Genomic DNA, 19,177 nt, shown 5'->3' with positions numbered 1-19,177 from the left:
ACCAGCCAAAGAGCAACAAAGCAACAAACCAACCCCCGGGCCCCAGGAAGGGCTGACGTGGCTTTCCTGTGGCACCACAGACCCGGAACGGGTCAGGAAGTGCCGAGAAAACCCCGTCCCTCCGGTGACTGGGGACATTCCAGAGCCCCTGTGCCCAGGGCAGGCTGCCCGGGGTCCTTCAGGGATGTGGGGCTGGGAGAGCATGGGAATGTCCCTCCGGTTGGGAATGTGTGAGGAGATCCCAGGCTGGCCCTGCCCGGGGTGTCCCTCAGCTGAGCCCGGCCCAGGGCCAGGCTCTGCCGGTGGTGTCTGTGCTGGGAGCTGTCCTGGTTCCTTCCTGAGGGGTCACCCCATGTCAGAGGGGCCTCGAGGTCACGGGGAATGAGGAACATGCTCGGGATGAGGAGGAAGCTTCTCTTGCCTCACTCTCTTCACCCTTGAACTCCAGCCTTTTCTCCCCAGGAGCAGCTTTGGGGTCGTGGCCAGAGCTCTGTGGGGACTGTGTTGGGGTCCCCCCGGGGTCCCTGCCGGGCTGGACCTGAGGGAGGTTTTGGTTCCTGGCACACTGGGCAGCTCCCAGGATCCCAGATATCCCAGTGCTGGGAGCCTCTCAGTGTGAGCCGTGTCTGGGATCCCATTTTTGGCTGTAACTGGAATTGTCAGAGCTCATTTATTGAGTTCAAATGTGTTGAGTTTAACTCTGAGCTGGGGCTGGGGCTGACCCAGATAATTCAGTGTCTTTGCAAGGCTGAGTCTGCAGGGGGAGGGTTTGAGGGCCCCTCACAACCCACAGTTCCTTTCCCAGCACCAGTGGGTGCAAAAAGTCTGCCTGGAAAGTCCCTCCCTGGGGTTTAATGTGGATAATTCCAACCAGGATCATTCCCGTTGGATCATCAGGCCCAACCTTTGACCAGACAGCCCAAACCCATGGAAAGGCCTTTGTGCTCTCAGGCCTTTGGGGTGAAGCTGCTCCACATAATTTGTCCCTGATCCTTGATGCTGGAGAAGAACCAAAGTCTTCAAAAGGGTTGTTTGGGACTTAAACTTTCCTGGAGGAATTGCAAGAGGGCACCTTTCCCTGAGCTTCTCACTGCCTGGAAGTTTGGATGCCCCCAGGCAGGAGAAGATTCCCATTTCCCTGCTGGTTTCAGAGTTCCCAAGGAATGGTTGCTGCAGACCCAGTCCTGCTGTGGCTCTGGGGCTGGTACAGTCCCTGGAATCAGTAATGGGATAATAACCTTCCCCCCTGGATGCCACGGCCCAGTCTGTGCCCAGGGGTTGTGCAGGACGTGCCGGTGGGGCTGGGAAGGGAGCGGGGATGTGGGGGCTCAGCCTGAGGGGCTTCTCCACTTCCCTTTGTGCCCAGAAGAGGCTCAGGAGGAAGAACTTCAGCAGCAGCACCCGAGCACACCCTCCTGAACAAACAGAGCCTGTTCTGCCCAGTTCTCTGCCCCTAAAACTGGGAAAACCAGCTGGGAACTCGCCCTTGGTGCTGCAGTGGTGCCTCTCGAGCTGCTGGAGGAGCTGCTGGTTGGGATGAGGAATTTAACAGAAAGAGGCAGCTCAGGACACCTCAGGGCCTCTGGCTGTGCCTCTACTTTTGTTCCACCCGATATTTTTCCCTTTTCCCGTCCTGCCTGGAGGGTCCCAGGTGCCCCCAGTGCTGCTGGGGAGTCTGGAGAGGAGCTGCAGAGGAGTTTGGTCATTCCCAGAGGGCAGAGGGGAGGCTGGAGGAGGCTCAGGGGAGGTGGGAGCTGGGGGAACGTGGAGCACTCGGCTCTGGAAAGGTGAATCCAGGCAGGAATGTTTGCTGGCACTGGCACAGGGTGACACATGCCATGGCACGAACCTTATCTCCCCCGGGGCAGGGACTGAATCCCAAATCAGGGGCTGCTGGAGCTGTTTGGGGGTGTGGCCACTGGGAGCTGTGTCAACAACCCAGCTGAACAAACCAGCACTTTCCAGTCCAGGGAAACATTTCTTGGCACTGTTTTGTTGTCTGTTGGAGGCTCAGATCGAGTGGTGGGTGAAGCTGGAAGGAGGATTTAAAAATACCCTGGGAGTTGTGCTGAGCTGCTGCAATCTGAACCTGTCCCTGCTCCCAGAAAACCCCACTGCCTTTTCCCAGCAAACCCTGGTCCCACCTGCAGGCAGGTGGTTGGAGAGAGGCAGAGTTCAAAGGGAGAAGTCAGGGGGTTTATTCAGTGTCTGCCCTCCCAGCACGGGGATTTCTTCCTTCCCTGCTCCTGGTTCCTGCTGGGTAGGATGGTCCTGGCAATCCTTGGTCTGTGCCCACGCTGGGCACTAAAGGGGTGTTAAAGCCCCTCCCAAACTGCCAGAATGTAAAAGGAGTTTATAAAAACTGGGGAGAGGGACTTTGTGCCTGAGCAGGGCAGGGGGGATGGAGTTAAACTGCCAGAGGGCAGGGATAGAGGGATACTGGGAAGGAATCCTTCCCTGGGAGGGTGGGGAGGGGCTGGGATGGAATTCCCAGGGAAGCTGTGGCTGCCCCATCCCTGGAAGTGCCCAAGGCCAGGCTGGATGGTGGAAGGTGTCCCTGCCCGTGGAAAGGTGGGACTGGATGGGCTTTAAGGTCCCTCCAACCCAACCCATCCTGGGATTTGATGACTCTGAAGCCTCCCCACCCCCCTGCTTGCTGTGTTTTCCCCTTGCTGCAGCTGGAGCACCAACTGCTTGGGAAAAATACCTATTTTAGTGTAAGGCTCAGGGTTTGTGTGTCTGCTTCAGCAGCTGAGCAATAACCCTCTGTCACATTTTTCCTCCAGCAGGAATTAAGGAACACCCCCAGTCCAGTCCCTCGGGTGATTCCTGATTCCTTTATAAAGAACTGCTCCCCAGACAGGTTCCACTTCCCAGTTTCCTCAATGAGATGGTTTTCGGCTTCACAACCCGAAAGTTTGGAGTCTCCTCCCAGTGGTGATGAACAGGCAGGGGAAGGGGGAGCAAGTGGCCTTTTCCAAAGAGATTTCTCCTGACAGGTGCCCTGGATTTTCCACACCGTTTTCTGCTGTCAGTTGAACTTCTAAGGATAAAAATATTAAAAAAAAAAAACCAAACCAAACCACAGAGAGACCCACTGACCTTGAGTTTCCTGTTACTCCTGTGCCACCCTCTCTGCCCATGGGGGGGAACTTGTGGAGCCACAGAAGACACCAAAACCCCACTTTTTTCACCTAACCAATAATTGCTGTTCCCCCTCCAAACACAGGTGGGGGCTGAACAAAAATCCACACTTTTCTTCCTCTCCTGCTGTTTGTTCCCTCTGTCCAGCCAAGTTTCTGTGCTGAAAAGCTCCCAAATAAATGACCTTCCCCTCTGGAGTGTTTGGGTTGATGTGCCTGGCTCTGAAAGCAAAGGCTGGTGCAGTTTTAGTGTTTGTGTCCAATCCCTCCCTGGGGATTTCGGGAGTGCTGCAAAAGTTGGGTTAAACTGGGTTTGGAGCCAGGCCAGAGGAGGCACCAAGGGATCAGAGGGTTGGGAATGTTCCCCTGGAGAAGAGAAGGCTCCAGGGACACCTTGGAGCCCCTTCCAGGGCCTAAAAGGACTCCAGGAGAGCTGGAGAGGGACTGGGGACAAGGGATGGAGGGACAGGACACAGGGAATTGCTTCCCACTGCCAGAGGGCAGGGAGAGATGGGATACTGGGAAGGAATTCTTCCCCTGCAGGGTGTGAGGCCCTGGAATGGAATTCCCAGAGGATGCTCCATCCCTGGAAGTGTCCAAGGCCAGGGTGGATAAACCTGGAACCACCTGGGATAGTGGAAGGTGTCCCATGTAGGAACAGGATGAGCTTTAGGGCCCCTTCCAACCCAATCCAACCCAACCCAACCCAACCCATTCCATGATTCCAGGATATTGTTGATGCTTCAGGGTCTGGTGTCACATCCCAGAGAGGAGGAGGAGGCTCTGCCTTCATCCCCTGCTGGGAGGAGCCCCTGGCACTGGTTTCTCTGGGAATTCCCCCATCACTCCTGCAGCCAGAGCCCCTTTCCCTGCTGCAACATTCACTCCCACTAGGAAAGGAGAACCATTCTTTGGCCCTAAATCTGCTCAGGGAGGAGCTGCAAGGGTTGAAAAGAAGTTGGGATCAAAACCAGAACCGAGAAGGGGTAACAACACGTTTTACTCCAGGATTGAACAAATCCCACCTCCCTCCCCCAGGCTGTTGATCAGCTCTTTCCCCCTCAGCCCCGTGGCCTTCACAGTTTTGCTCCAGCACAAATAAATAACCTGGCAAAGAGTATTTTGCTTTCCTTAGAAAACTAAACTTGGCTCTAAGTGGCAGCAGTGCAAGAGAGGAAACCACTAAACCCACCCACCTGCTCCTGCTGGGACTGAACGACGAGCTGGGTGTGATGGGAAATCAAATCAAACAGTTGCTGATAACAGAAACCTCAGCAATCACTCAAGGGGATGTTCCTTGTTTGCAAACCCCTGGTTGGGTTTGATGAGAGGTGACTTTCACTTCCTACTCGTCCCATTTTTCCCTCTGATGATGCCCCTGCAGCCTTGTCCTGGCTCTGTGTGATGGGACAAGGGCTGAGCCTGTGGAGTCACAGTCAGTGCCTGGAGTGAGCAGAGCCAGGAGGGAGATCCCGGCCTGGCGCTCGCTCCGTGTTTTCCAGTGCAATGGTGCCCTGAGGATGAGGGGGAGCTGGGGCTGGGGCTGCCCAGGAGCCCCAGAACCCCTGAGTCCAGGCTGCTCAGCCCTCGGACAGGGCACACCTCCAGTGTCCCAATCCCAGTCCCAGTCCTGCTCTCGGATCCCAGCTGGGCCTCAGGAGTCTCTTCGGTGCTTCTTCTGCTCCTGGTACTCGGTGATTTTCTGCTGGAAATGGGCTGGGGAGGAGAGGAGGGTCCGTGGTGAGGGGCTGGGGGGGCTGGGGGGCACAGCCCAAACTCTGGGAACTGTGTGTGTGTGTCCCCTGGGAGCCCAGCTGGGCTGGGCCACGGAAAACTGCAGCTGGAGAGGGCCCGGGAAAGGGAGAAGGGAAGGTTTGGGAAGGGCAGGTTTGGGAAGGTTTGGGAAGGGAAGGTTTGGGAAGGGAAGGTTTGGGAAGGGAAGGTTTGGGAAGGGAAGGTTTGGGAAGGTTTGGGAAGGGAAGGGAAGGTTTGGGAAGGTTTGGGAAGGTTTGGGAAGGTTAGGGAAGGTTAGGGAAGGGAAGGGAAGGGAAGGGAAGGGAAGGGAAGGGAAGGGAAGGGAAGGGAAGGGAAGGGAAGGGAAGGGAAGGGAAGGGAAGGGAAGGGAAGGGAAGGGAAGGGAAGGGAAGGGAAGGGAAGGGAAGGGAAGGGAAGGGAAGGGAAGGGAAGGGAAGGGAAGGGAAGGGAAGGGAAGGGAAGGGAAGGGAAGGGAAGGGAAGGGAAGGGAAGGGAAGGGAAGGGAAGGGAAGGGAAGGGAAGGGAAGGGAAGGGTAGGGTCGCAGGCCAGGCTGGATGGGGCTGGGAGCAGCCTGCACTGGTGGGAGCTGTCCCACAGGATGGACTTTGAGGTCCTTCCAACCCCAACCAGCCTGGGATTCCAGGATTCTGGAGCCCCTTGAGGCCATTGAGAGAAAACAGGAGCTGCTGCTGCTGCCTTGAGCATCTCCAGCCTCAGTGTCCCCTCAATATCCCCCCAGTGTCCCCTGAGTGTCTCCTCATTATCCCCTCAGAACCCCCTCAGTGTCTCCTCACAATCCCTTCAGAATCCCCTCAGTGTCCCCTGAGTATCTTCTCAATATCCTCTCACTGTCCCCTTACAATCCCCTCATTATCTCCTCAGAACCCCCTCAGTGTCCCCTCATTATCCCTTCAGTGTCCCCTTGCTGTCCCCTCATTATCACCTCACAATCCCCTCAGTGTCCCCTCAGAACCCCCTCAGTGTCCCCTCAGAACCCCCTCAGTGTCCCCCCAGTGTCCCCTCAGTGTCCCCCCGGTGTCCCCTCAGTGTCCCCTCAGAACCCCCTCAGTGTCCCCCCAGTGTCCCCCCGGTGTCCCCTCAGTGTCCCCCCAGTGTCCCCTCAGTGTCCCCCCGGTGTCCCCTCAGTGTCCCCTCAGAACCCCCTCAGTGTCCCCCCGGTGTCCCCTCAGTGTCCCCCCGGTGTCCCCTCAGTGTCCCCCCGGTGTCCCCTCAGTGTCCCCTCAGAACCCCCTCAGTGTCCCCCCGGTGTCCCCTCAGAACCCCCTCAGTGTCCCCCCGGTGTCCCCGGCCGGGCAGGCACAGCTCCGTCCCCAGCCCTCGTCCCCAGGCCCTGGCAGAGCTCCCCGGGCCGGGGACAGGAGGGGAAGGGTCCCGTTACCTTCCGGGGGGATCCTGCTCTTCTCCGCCTCCTCCACGAACAGGGAGAACATGTTTGTCCTCACGAATTTCTTGAGGAAGCGGCGGCAGCTCTTGGAGCCCGGGGCCTTGCAGAAGGAGCGCTCCTGGAAGGCGCCGGCGCCGCCCCGGCCCCACTTGATGTGCGCGGGGTAGTGCCCGACCAGGCGGACGAAGAAGTGCAGGAAGGCCTCGGACACGAGGGCGTTCACCTGCTCGGAGGCTGCAGGGGACAGGAGAGCTGGGTGGGACCTCTGGGCACACCCGAGAGGGTTGGGCTGGGGTCTGAGCTGGAAGGGACCCACCGGGATCGTGGGATCCAGCGCTCACCCCGCACGGACATCCCCTGAGGGTCATCCCGAGCTCTGGCAGCCCCCAGGCTGTGCCACTGCCCTGGGGAGCCTGGGCAGTGCCAGACTCCATCTGAAAGGGCTTTTCCGTCCTAAATGATTCTCTAATTCCATGATCAGTTGGGGTTCACCCCCCACCAGCTCCCACAGCAGCACAGGGGGCCCAGCCCTGAATTCCTGAATTCCTGCCGGGATCAGGAGCTGCCGGAGGCAGGACCGGGGAATTCAAACGAGAACCGGCTCTTTGGGGGGTTGTTTTGGGGCTGTGCTGGGATCGTTCTCCTCCGAGCTGGGTGGGGGAGAGCAGCAGGAACACCCATGCAGGGATGGCCCCATTTTGCCCCGTGACTCGCAGGGAGCTGAGCCAGGGAGGGGCTCCGTGTCCCCTCCAGCCTGGGGACGGCACTGGGAAAACCATCCCAGGGAGACACAACCTCAGAACCACAGAATCACAGAATCAGAGAACCATAGAATTCCAGACTCACAGAATCCCAGGATGTGCGGAGCTGGAAGGGACCCACAAGGACCATCCAGTCCAACCCTCAGCCCTGCACAGGCCCAGCCCCAGAGTCCCACCCTGTGCCCCAGAGGATCAGCCAAACCCTCCTGGAGCTCTGGCAGCCTTGGGGCTGTGCCCACTGCCCTGGGGAGCCTGGGCAGTGCCCAACCAGCCCCTGGGGGAAGAACCTTTTGCTGAGATCCAACCTGAGCCTGCCCTGACACAGCTCCAGCCATTCCCTGGGTGCTGTGCCTGGTCCCCCCAGAGCAGAGCTCAGTCCCTGCCCCTCCTCTGCCCCTGCCCAGGAAGGTGGAACTGCAGTGAGGTCTCCCCTCAGTCTCCTCTGCTCCAGCTGAACACACCAAGTGCCCTCAGCCCCTTGAGGCCCTTCCCCCTCCTCGTTGCCTCCTTTGGACACTCTCTAATGGCTCAATAATATATAATTGGATGATATTTTACCCTGCTCTGTGTTTGCACTCCAAGGAATCACTTGCTCCAATCCCCCTGTGCCAGTGACCAAACCCCAGACCCACTCTGCTGAGGGAGCCCTGGCTGTTGTTCCTTTCCAAACCCTTTATATTGGCCAAGATTCATTTTTCTGGCAGAATTTGCTGTTCCTGCTCACAGGTTTCAGCAGACAGAGGAATAGCCAAGGGATTTCCCTCCTGTGGCTGCATTTGGTTGCAAAGAGGGGCAGGAACATCCCGGGCCAGGTCCCTTCAGGAGCATCCCTTGGCCGAGGGCCCTGGGGCAGCTCCGGCCTGTGTTTAGTGGGAATAAAGACCCATCCTTACTGAGCACGTTGTTGTTGTAGTTGTGCTTGGTCAGGGCTGTCAGCATCTCGTTCTGCAGCTTCATGGGCAGGATCTGCTCCTCATCCCCCACCTGGAAGGACAGGGAGCCATGGAGCACCCAGCACTGCTGGGATCTGGGTGGCTGGGAGTTGGCACAGCCCATCCAGTGGGGCTTTAGAAGCTCATTGGGTAATTAATTAATTAATTAATTGTCATTGCAAAGTGCTGTGGTGATGCTGGGGCTGGGATGGACCCTCCTGCTCCAGCTCACAACCAGCAGTGCCTGGAGACGTCCCCTCATAGGACATTCCCTGGGGGGGACACTGAGGGGGCTCTGCCCCCAAAATCACAGAACCACGGAATCCCAGGAGGGTTTGGGTGGGAAGGGACCCTAAATCCCATCCAGTCCCACCCTGCCCTGGGTAGGGACACCTCCCACCATCCCAGGTGCCTCCAGCCTGGCCTTGGACACTCCCAGGGGTGGGGCAGCCCCAGCTTCTCTGGGAATTCCATCCAGCCCCTCCCCACCCTCCCAGGGGAGAATTCCCTCCCCATATCCCATCTATCCCTGCCCTCTGGCAGTGAGAAGCCATGTAAAAAGGTGAGAGCCACCAGGTATCCAACACCCAGGGGGAAAAGGCCCTTCCCAGGCCCCCTCCAGCCCTCCCAGGGGGGACCTACCGCCTGGATGATCTTCCCTTGGCACAGATCCACCATCAGGGCCTGCAAGAGAGCAGGGGGGGAGCAGGTTCAGCCCTCCCAGGGCGTCCAACGTCCTCCCCCTGCTTTGGGATGAGCCTGGTGTGTGGCAGGAGAAGAATCAGCCCCTCTGTGCCCAAGGGCCCCGGGCAGGGGGTCGGGGGCAGCCCCCCAGGGCCGGGGTTTGGTGCAGCTTTGGTGTCTCATCCCCTTCTCTGCTTCCTCCAGCTCAGGATGATCCCAGGGCAGCTCCCTGAGCCCCGGGGCTGCTGCTCGGGGGGGGAGGGGGTCGCCCCTGGCACCGACAGGAGGGGACAAGGAGGACACCCCCATTTCCCAAGTCCCATTTCCCCACTTTCAGCCTCCCTGGCTGGGAAAAGGGCACGGCCAGAGCCTCCAGCCCCGGGGCCAACCCAGCCCAGGGTCACGGACTGTCCCCTCCCAGGGGTGAGGTACCTCCTCCATGGGCTGCTCCAGGACCCGCTCCAGGTGCCGCAGCTGGATGCCCACCATGAAGGGCGTGGGGCAGCAGACGGTGTCCAGGAGGCACTCGGGGACCACGGGGATGTAGGTGTGTGCCCAGGTGAAGGGGTACAGCAGAGCAGCCACGGCGTGGATACACTGGGACAGGACACTGGGGACAGGGAGCCACAGGGGGGGATCACAGGATCGCAGGGACACGGAATATTCCGGGTTGGAAGAGCCCCACAAGGATGAGCAGGTCCTACTCCGGATGAAAGGCCCACCCAGGGATCAAACCCACCCCCTGGGCATGGCTGGCACCAGGCTCTGACCAGCTGGGTTAACCCAGGGAGGAAAAGGGATGTCACTGCTCGGGAGGAACGTCCCACCCTGAGCTCCTTCCAGGGGTTTTGGGGGGGGGGTTTAATCCCAAAATGCTCCAGGCTCACCTGAGCTCCTCTGCCAGGAAGATGAGCCTCCGCTCCAGCACGGCCGAGGCAAAGATGTGCAGGATGAGGTCGGGGCTGAGCCGCTGGAGCAGAGCCTGGAATTCCACGTGCTCCAGGCGGGCGTCCACGGGCCGGGTGAGCTCGATGAGCTGCCAGGGGAGAGCCACAAAGCCCAGCTTAGGGGGGTGACATCCCCCCGCACTGCCCTGGCCCCCCAGGAGGGGATCTGGGAGCAGTTGATGCCCTGGGTTTGCAGCTTCTGCACCGTGTCCCTGTGAGAGGGACAAATCCCGGCTCATCCCACCGGGACGGTTGGGCTGTGCTGGGGGTGCAGGGGAGGCCACCTGGATGTGCTCTGTGGGGTTGTTTATTTGGGATTTTTAACCCAAATGCCTGGTAGGACACAGGCCCCATCTCAGTGCCCCTCAGCTCATCCGAGAGCAGCAGCTTCCCGGGAAGGGGGGAGGGCTGAGGGCGTGACTTTTGCTACCAAAACCACAACACCTTCCTCTACACCCTCTCTGGGCTGAGAATTCCCAGCCAGGATGGCCCAGAAGGGAGGGATCTGATGGATCCTTGCAGCTGCTCTGCCCCCTCAGCTGCCCCTGCCCCTGCCAAGGGTCTCCCACACCCGCTGGTCCCGTTGGAGGCAGGAGATGGGGGGCACTGGAGGGTTAACAGGACCCTCTCCTGGGCACTGGAGGGTTAACAGGACCCTCTCCTGGGCACTGGAGGGTCAACAGGACCCTCTCCTCACCCTTGGGGGGGAAATCCCCCTTCTCCAACCTCACGGAGCATCTTCCCAGCTGGTGCCAGAGCTCCAACCAGTTCTGCACGGCCCCTTCCCAGCACAGCCTCTGCACCAGCCCTGACTCCAGCCCAGGCAGCTCCCAGAGTTTATCTTCCCCCTTTTCCCTGTTGTCTCCCCGACCTCCTGGCCTTGCTCCAGCCCCTTCCTGGAGCCCCAGATGCAGCTCTTTTGAAGAACATCCTCATTCCTCCTCCCTGCTCCCCCTGTGGCTCTCGGGGCAGCCTGGCCCCAGGCCAGGGCGTTGAGAAACCCTTTCACAAGAGCCTTCCTGGATGAAGAAATCCATGGCTTGGCTTTCCAGCTGCTCCAACTGCCTTCCCTCGGCCCCTCCCTGGCAGGACATAGCCCTGGGATGCCCAGCACTGAGACCTTTCCCATTTTTCCAGCCCAGCTTTGCCACAGGAGAAAGGAAAAGCAAATTAAAGGTTGTGCCCGTGCCAGCCTGGGCTGGGAGGGGGTGGGGTGATCCTGGATCGGGTCTCTCCACAGGGAAAGACTGGGAATGTGCCTGTAGGGATAAAGCGGGGCAGGGATCAGGGCTGGGAGCTGGGCACAGACCTCTGGAGGGGAGTGGAATTGTGGAATTGTTGGAAAAGCCCTCTAAGAGCATGGAGCCCAGCTACCCCAGTTCACATCGACCACGTCCCCAAGTGCCACATCCCCAGGCTGGATGAGCAATTCCAGGGATGGGGACTCCTGACAGCTGTGCCAGAGCCTGGCCACCCTGTCAGGGAGGAGACTTGGCACCTCTGGGCCCCCCAGGAACCCCCAGCACGGCCTCTCCCTCAGGGCTGGGCCAGTCCTGGGGTATGATCGGGGAGTTTTGGGGTGGCAGCTCCAGCTCTGGGCTGGGGGGGCTGGATGGGCTCCATCCTCATCCTTGCGGGATCAGGAGGGAGGTGACACCCACATTCCCATGGGATGAGGCCTCCAGGAGCTCACACCCCACCCCCCCCCCCGTTCCCTGGCATGTCCCGGGCTCCCCATGCCCATGAGGGGCCTCGACCCCACCTCAGTGCCCGACTCGGGGATGAAGCTCCTGATGGTGACGGATTTCCCGGGAGCCGGGAAGGGCGATTCCCGCAGGCCCTGCATGAAGGGGTAGATCACGGCCATGGAGATCTGGCGCCGCTTCTCCACCTCGTCCAGGATCTGCAGGAGGGAGGGGAGCTGGGAATCACCGGCAGGACACGGAGCGGGGGCTGGGGCCACCCACGGAAACACGGGGCCACCAACGGACAGATGGGGCCACCACGGGGACAAAGGGGGCCAACAGGGGGACAAAGGGGGCCACCACTGGGATAAAGGGGGCCACCAACAGACAGATGGGGCCACCACGGGGACAAATGGGGTCAACACTGGGATAAAGGGGGTCAACACTGGGCCACCACTGGGACAAAGGGGGCCATCACCAGCTCAAATGGGGTCATCACTGGGATGAATCGGGTCACCATTGGGCCAGATGGGGCCACCACTGGGACAAACGGGCCACCTCCACCCAGAGCCAGCACACCCCTACCTTGGAGAAGAGCCCGAAGCAGCCCAGGCAGCTGATGATGCAGAAGACCTCTGGGAGCCGGACCCCCCGGCCAGAGGGCTGGAAGAGGATGGGAAAAGGGTCTGAGCACCTCCCCCCCTACTGCACCAGCCCCACCCTCTGCACACAGACCCCACTCCCCTCTCCCGAATTCCCAGTCGCTCCCTGGGGGATTTTGGGAGCTGGGCCCAAATCCAGGGATGCAGCTGCTGCTGGAGAAGCTGGGGGTGCCTGACCAGGGTGATTTGGGGGCCAGAGCTGAGTGTTATTGTGGTGCAAAGTCCTCGGGCACATTCCCAAACCCTCCTCCCAGCTGGACACACATTCTCCAAGACATCCTGTCCCACCATCCTTGGGGCTAATCCTGCCTCCTGCTGCAGCAGGGACCACCAGGACGAGTTCCCTGGGTTTTTATTTCCCTTTTCTTCTGGTCTATCCTGGTGCTCCCTGCACTTTCCCCCTCCAGACATCCCGTTCCCACAGCCCAAGCTCGGCCATGGATGATGAACTGGGAAGGTTCACCAGGGATGGAGGGATGGGGGATCCAGGAAGGCCCTAAAACATGGTACAGGGATGTCCCTGTGGATTTATGTCCCTGTCCAAACCAGCAGCCAAGGAAAACCAGCCCAGCTCCCACTAACCCCGAGCTGCTCCAACCCGGGTTCACACTCAGCCTCTGCTCAGAGGCACCTTTGGGGGATGGGACTGAGGGCTCCCAGCTCCTTGGCTCCTGGATGGACACCCCCCCCCCACCCCACCCTGATCCCAGGTGGGATTTGCAGCCACTCTGACCCACTGGAGCCAAGGGAAAGGAGCAGGGAAGCTGTGGAGATCCGCGGGGAATCATGGAATGGTTACGGCTGGAAAAGCCCTCTGAGATCTCCAACCCCAGACATCAGCCCAGCACCACCATGTCCATCCCTAAACCTTGTCCCCAAGTGCCACATCCACATATTTTGGGAGCACTCATGTTTTCCTCCATCCAGCATCTGACCAAGCCCTCGGGAGAGCTCAGTTGTTGTCACCAGCTCTGCCCGGCGGCTCGCCGAGCACGTCCCCGGGCTGGGCAGGGCACGGGGGGGGGCACAGGGGGCTGTGTCCCCCCAGGGCTGACCCTGGGCTGGGTATGGCACAGGGGGGTGGCACAGGGGGCTGTGTCCCCCCAGGGCTGACCCTGGGCTGGGTATGGCACAGGGGGGTGGCACAGGGGGCTGTGTCCCTCAGAGCTGACCCCGGGCTGGGGGTGACACAGGGGGGTGGCACAGGGGGCTGTGTCCCCCCAGGGCTGACCTGGGCTGGGGGTGACACAGGGGGGTGGCACAGGGGGCTGTGTCCCCCCAGAGCTGACCCCGGGCTGGGTGTGGGGGGTCCTCACCAGCAGCCTCCGGCAGTACCCGATCTTCCTGCTGCCGTCCACGTTGGTCAGCACGAACGAGAAGGTTTCACTGCAGGGAGAGAAAACACGAGGGGCTGGGCTGGGCTGGGATGGGCTGGGCTGGACTGGGATGGGATGGGATAGGATGGGATGGGATGGGATGGGATGGGATGGATGGGATGGACTGGGATGGGATGGGATGGGATGGGATGGGATGGATGGGATGGGATGGGATGGGATGGATGGGATGGACTGGGATGGGATGGGATGGGATGGATGGGATGGACTGGGATGGGATGGGATGGGATGGGATGGGATGGGATGGGATGGGCTGGGCTGGGATGGGCTGGGACGGGATGGGATGGGCTGGGATGGGACGGGCTGGAATGGTCCGGGATGGTCCTTCCAGCCCTCAGGAGCACAGTAGGAGTGGGGGAGCCCAGCCCAGCCCAGCCCAGCCCCCAGAGGGGCAGCACCTCGGGAACTCGGTGACAGGGGCCCAGTTGTTGCCGTCGGGGAAGCAGAAGAGGGGGATGGCTGTGAGCAGACGTTCCTCCTCCTCCCTCTGGCCCTTCAGCAGGTTCTCACGCTGGGGGTGAAGGGGTGAGAGGTGGGTCAGGGTGGTGGGGGGTACCCATCATGCCCAGGAATGGGGGGAACGGGCTCTGTCCTGAGTGACCCCCGGCTGGGCCCGATGCACATCCCTGGACAATCCCCAAACCCCAATTTCCCCCTCACTCACCCCATGGATGGTGAGGCAAAGCTGAGGCTCCCCCTGCAAAGGGGGAGTCTCCTCCTGTGCCACTTCCCCAAGGTGTGATTCCACCACTGTGCTTCCCCATTTTGGGCAGGGGGTCTGGGACCCCCTGGGAGGTTCCTGCTGGGCTCTGTGGCCCCGGGTGGGGACATGGGAGGGACAGAAGGTCCCAGCAAAGCCCCCACCTCTGGGGCACAGGGTGTTTTTCTCTTTTCTTCCCCCTCCCCTGGATTTAATGATGGGGAGGGAACAACATCCCCTTTTTTCCCTCTAAATTTGGAAGGTTGGATCCGATCAGAAACAGGGCACCGAATACCTTTGGGAATTGGTAGGAGATTTTGGGTTCGTAGCGTCCCTCTGAGACCTTCTTGAGCGACACCACCACCAGGTACTCGAAGAAGAACTGCCCAGAGCAGAGGATGGAGCTCCTGTCCCCCACCTTCCCCTGGGGCACCCGGGGGGGGTTGTTTTCTGCAGCAGAGGCCTCATCCTTTCCTTCTGTACTCAAAAAAAAAAAATAAAAACAAACTGAAAAATTCAGATCAGAGGGAAATGAGGAGTGTGAGGTGTCCTGAGTCACACACGGCCTGGCCAGAGGGGCTGGAGGGAGCCAGGACCTGGTGCCCCAGGACTGAATAGCTGGGAGAGAAGTGGCTTTCCTGAGTCTTTTCGGGAAAATCCAAGTGCCCTCAGACCCCCCCAGCCCTCCTGTGCCCCAGCCCAGGGTGGGAGGGCACAGGGCTCTGGGGACCTGTCTGCAGGGAGCTGTGGGAACATGTCTGGAGCAGCTCATTGTGTCCCCTCGGGGGAAATGAAGAGCAAACAAACAGCCCAGGTCTTGTCCCAGCACCTCCAAAGGCTCCAGGGGGGTGAATCCCTGCCAGAAATCCTCAGTGCTGGGAGTTGCTGGTGGCAAGTGAGCTGCTCCAGGGTTTTTCCTAAAGCACAGCTCCCGAGGATTCCTGGGATCACAACCCAGTTCTCGTCAGGCCGGTTGGGCCCTGGGGAGTGTCAGCTCCCACACCCTGGAAAACCCGGAAAAAGAGGGAACAGAGCCCCAGCCAGCATCTCCAGGAGATGGTCGTGGAGGGACGTCTGAAGCTGGGGAGGAGGAGCAGTTCAGTGCTGCCACAGCTCTGCCCTCTCCCAGAGCTGCTCGTGACTTCTTTGTCCTGGTTCCTGGCACAGGGACTGTTCCAGGCTGGGCTCTCTGCTCACCCCGGGAGCTGGAGGAGATAAAGCTGGAGCTGCTCTCAGGAACAACAGGCAGGAAAATAAACTGGATGAAATCAGTGGCTCCTGTGGTTCGTCCCCAGATCCCAGGGCTTGTCCCGTGGCTGTGACCAGCTGACCCTATCTCCCTTCTCCACACATGGCCTCCTCCTCCTCAGGCAGTGCTGGTGGACATCCCACCCCATGTATCCATCCTTTAGTCTGGAAACACCTCTGCAGCCTCTGCTCCAGGTCCTGGGGAGCTGATGGGAGGAGGTGACACAGTCCCACCATGGGATGTCCCTTCCCAGGGACCAGAAACACCTTTTACCAGCTCAGGGAGCCCTGGGGCTGGTCCAGCTCCACGTGCAAAGTCCTCCCTCTTGGCAAGTGAAACTCATCCCAAAGAGGTGCCTTGGCAGCAGGGGCAGCCCAGGAGCATTCCAAGGCTGAGGACACCTCTGGTTTGTCCTCCCTGGGGGTCCCCCCGTGACATTCCATGGAAAAGATGGACAAAATGGGCTTTGCTTGTCCTGCTCCTCCTCGGGATGCTCCAGCGACAGCTTTGGTCCAATCCCACCCCCAGGGCCGGGCAGGAGGTTGTTGGGGGTCCCCAGGGACCACCCGGCTGTGCCCTGGGGGGGCTGCTGGTGTCCCCCGTCCTCGCTGGACACAGAATCAGTTGTTTTCCCATCACCGGGGCAGGATCAGAGTCTGGTTCAATCCTGCCTTTCCAGTCCCGTCCTGCATTTCAGGGAACACCGGAGGAGGGGCTGGATTTGCATCTTGGCCGTGGGGTTTCCAAGTGAACGAGTCAAACCCGCTGCGCGAGTAGGAGGGGCCGCTCATCCCGGGCTTTGCCTCCGGCACATGGAGGAGTTTGGATCGCTGGCTCCGGCTGCAAACCCTCCTGGCAGAGCCTAAACCCCTCGGAGACAACAATTCTCCATCCCTGGACTGGAAAAGGCGCTCTGAGGATGTCCGGGGTGCGCTGTCCAAATGTGGCATCAGAGATCCCGGTGCTTCCCGAACCCAGAAGGATTCCCGGCCCCTCGGCTCCCGGGAGCACAAAACACCATCACCAGACTCCCCCACAGCCCGTGCAGGGGAGACTCAGGAACATCCCCTCGGGAGGAGGGGGATGAGCCGGGTGGCCGGGGGTGATCACACGGCTCCTGGGTGGGGTTTATGGGGTCTCTGGGGGGTCCTGGGGTGTTTGTTGGATCCCTAGGGGGGTTCTGGGGTGTTTATGGGGTGTTTGTGGAGTCCCTTGGGGTTCTTGGGGTGTTTATGAGGTCCTCGGAGGTTCTTCTGCTCCCTGGGGTCTCTGGGGTACGTTGAGGGCACCTGGGCTGGGCCCTTCAGGGTTTCGGAGCGGGGGTCACAGGGTACATAAGGGGGTGTTGGGGGGATCCTGGGGTGGCTCCTCGGTGCCTGTGGGGTGTGGGGGGCTACTGGGGTGCAGCCCCCTGGCCCTAATCCCCCCTGAAACACCCCCAGCAGTCCCAGGAACTGGGTTTGGGGCCAGGGACACCGTGAGCAGCGAGAGGGGTCGGGTCCCCTCTCCGTGGATCCTCCCCCTCCATCCTGCGGGCACGGGGAGGGCAAAGGCTGCCCGGGCCTTCCTCATGGCCGGGGCTGAGCTGCCGAAGTGGCACAACCTGTTCCCTTCCTCCCGGAACAGCCAAAGTCTCCCGAGCCGGCAGGACGGTGTGGGGGCAGCTCAGCTCGGGGGGAAAAGGCTTTGGCTTCATCCAACCTCTCCCGCTGAGCTGGGAACAACCTGGGTGGCACCCGGAGCCAGAGCCAGCGCTAAACCCCGGGGAGGGGGCACAGAGAACCCTCCCAAAACCCCTGTCCCGCTTTGCTGCGGCCCCAGAGATCCGTCGGGCCAGAAAACCCCAATGAACCATCGGGAAAAGCTCACAGATCCCAAAAGATCTCAACTCCTGCCGTTCCAAGGACTCTGCAACGCCCACCGGCCTCGGGGGCACCGCGTCCCTGCGGCTCCCCCCGCGGGTACCCCCAGGGTGTCCCCGTGCCATGTCCTGGCATTCCTGGGATGTTCAGTGGGAGTGGGACGGTGAGAGGGAACCTGTGGGGCTGCCCCTGGGATGGGGGAAAGCCCCCGGGGCTGCGGTGGGCTCGGCTGGCACGGGGTGGGATCGGCTGGCACGGGGTGGGATCGGCTGGGACGGGGTGAGCTCCCGGGGGACGGGGTGAATCCCCCGGGATGAGCTGATCCCCCGGGATGGGCTGAATCCCCCGGGACGGGTTGATCCCCCGGGATGGGGTGCAATGCCGGCTCTGGGGTGATCCCTCGAGGACGGGGCAGCCCTGGGAGGTGCGGGGGGTCCCGGGGGCGGGGGGGACGAGCGGGGCTGTGCGGGGGCAGCGCGGACGGGCCGGGCTGGAGGGCTCCGAGCCGGGGCCGGTCCCGTCCGTCTCACCCGGCACTGCCCGGGAACGTCCTCGCTCCGCCGGCGGGTCCCGCGGCCCCGGGGACGGACCTGTCCCGACGCCGACAGTGACCCCGACAGTGACCCCGGTCCCGACCCCGACCTCGGCACCTCCCGGAGCCCCTCCCGGAGCCGCTCCCGGCTCTCACCTCTGCGCCCGGGGCGCCGGAGGCTCCGTCGGAAGAAGTTGCCGATGGAAGAAGCCATGGTGGCCCCGGCGCGGAGCGGCCCCCGGGCGACCCCGGAGCGTTCCCGGCGCGTTCCCGGAGCGGCCCCGGCGCGGCCCGGGGGGAGGGCTCGGCTTCCGCCCGCCGAGCTTTCGCTTTCCCGGGGGAGGAGGGACGGGGCGGAGAGGAGGAGGAGGAGAGGGAGGAGGAGGAGGGAACCGGGCAGCACCTGGCACCCGCCGGGCACCGGGGACTTTCCCGGGAGCGGGGGCGCTGGGGCGCGGGGGGGCCGGGAAACCGGGAGAACCGGGAATGGAGGGCCCGGGAGCATCGGGAATCAGCGGAGCGGGGAGCCGAGGATGGAGGAACCGGGGGTGGGGGATCCGGGAGTACAGGGATGCGGGGAGAACCGGGAATGCGGAGGAGTCAGGAGCGCCAGGCACGGGACTGGGAGCAAGGGGACGGGAATGGGGGAGTCGGGAGCACCCCGGGGCATGAGGCTGCCGGGAGGAACCGGGAATGAGGCATCCAGAAGAACCGGGCGCGGAGGGAGCTGAGCACCCCCACGAACGGGGCTGGGCACCCCGGGGGGGGGACGGGCACAGCCCAGGCTGGGGCACAACTGGACACAGGGTGGGAACCGGGGCACGGACCCCGGGGACAAGGGATGGCTTTGCCCTTCACCACAGGGGTCGAAACATCCCCCCCCAGCACTCCAGCACTGCCCACACCCTGCTCCGACCCCCCCCCCCCCCCGGAGCCCTTTTCTCCACGGGAACCCCCCAGAGCCGGGGCCGCGGGTGACACGGACCCGTCCCCTCCAGGGCACGGGGGTTTTGGGGTCTCCTGCTCTGCGAGGTGATGGGGAATCAGCCCATCACCCACCCCAGTGATGCTTCATTCCCAGGGGCTGCGAGCTCCTCCCGGCTCTGCTCGGGAGTTCCGGGGCTGTGCTTTCCCTCGGGAATTCCGAGTTGTGCTTTCCCTCGGGATGACGTTTCTCCACCGGTCAGGGATTTGTTCCCCCTCCCAGGTGCTTCATCCAGAGGGAAGAGCAGTTCCTTAGTGCTGCAAACCCGGCTCTCCCTGTACCGGAGCTGCTCGGCTTTGCTGGGTGGTTTTACTGCCCCAAACCCGCAGGGAAAATCTCTCTAAAACCAGTGATCCCTTTAAAAGAAAAAAATCCCCCTTTCCCATCCTCAGCTTGTCCACACCCCTAATATTTCCTCTAGGACAGTGTTTAGACAGTAATTAAAGATCCCTTCCAACCCAAACCATCTCTGGTCTGGTA

At 61.4% G+C, this 19,177-nt stretch overlaps 1 protein-coding gene across 1 annotated transcript; it reads right to left on the bottom strand.

Annotated features, from left to right (window-relative positions):
• Positions 1-4,123: 4,123 nt before the first annotated feature.
• Positions 4,124-18,060, bottom strand: DENND2D (DENN domain containing 2D). Its single transcript, XM_064635867.1, has 12 exons — positions 17,869-18,060; positions 14,365-14,546; positions 13,768-13,880; positions 13,292-13,361; positions 11,899-11,976; positions 11,391-11,531; positions 9,569-9,717; positions 9,114-9,291; positions 8,640-8,681; positions 7,959-8,049; positions 6,299-6,538; positions 4,124-4,859 (listed from the first exon to the last, which is right to left on the bottom strand). The coding sequence occupies exons 1-12, from the start codon at positions 17,924-17,926 to the stop codon at positions 4,798-4,800; spliced, it is 1,404 nt and encodes a 467-aa protein (XP_064491937.1). The 5' UTR covers positions 17,927-18,060; the 3' UTR covers positions 4,124-4,797.
• Positions 18,061-19,177: the final 1,117 nt, after the last annotated feature.

Source organism: Pseudopipra pipra, chromosome 25 (genome assembly GCF_036250125.1).
Source record: "Pseudopipra pipra isolate bDixPip1 chromosome 25, bDixPip1.hap1, whole genome shotgun sequence".
NCBI classification, from domain to species: domain Eukaryota; kingdom Metazoa; phylum Chordata; class Aves; order Passeriformes; family Pipridae; genus Pseudopipra; species Pseudopipra pipra.
This window is presented reverse-complemented; position numbering and strand designations above follow the sequence as displayed.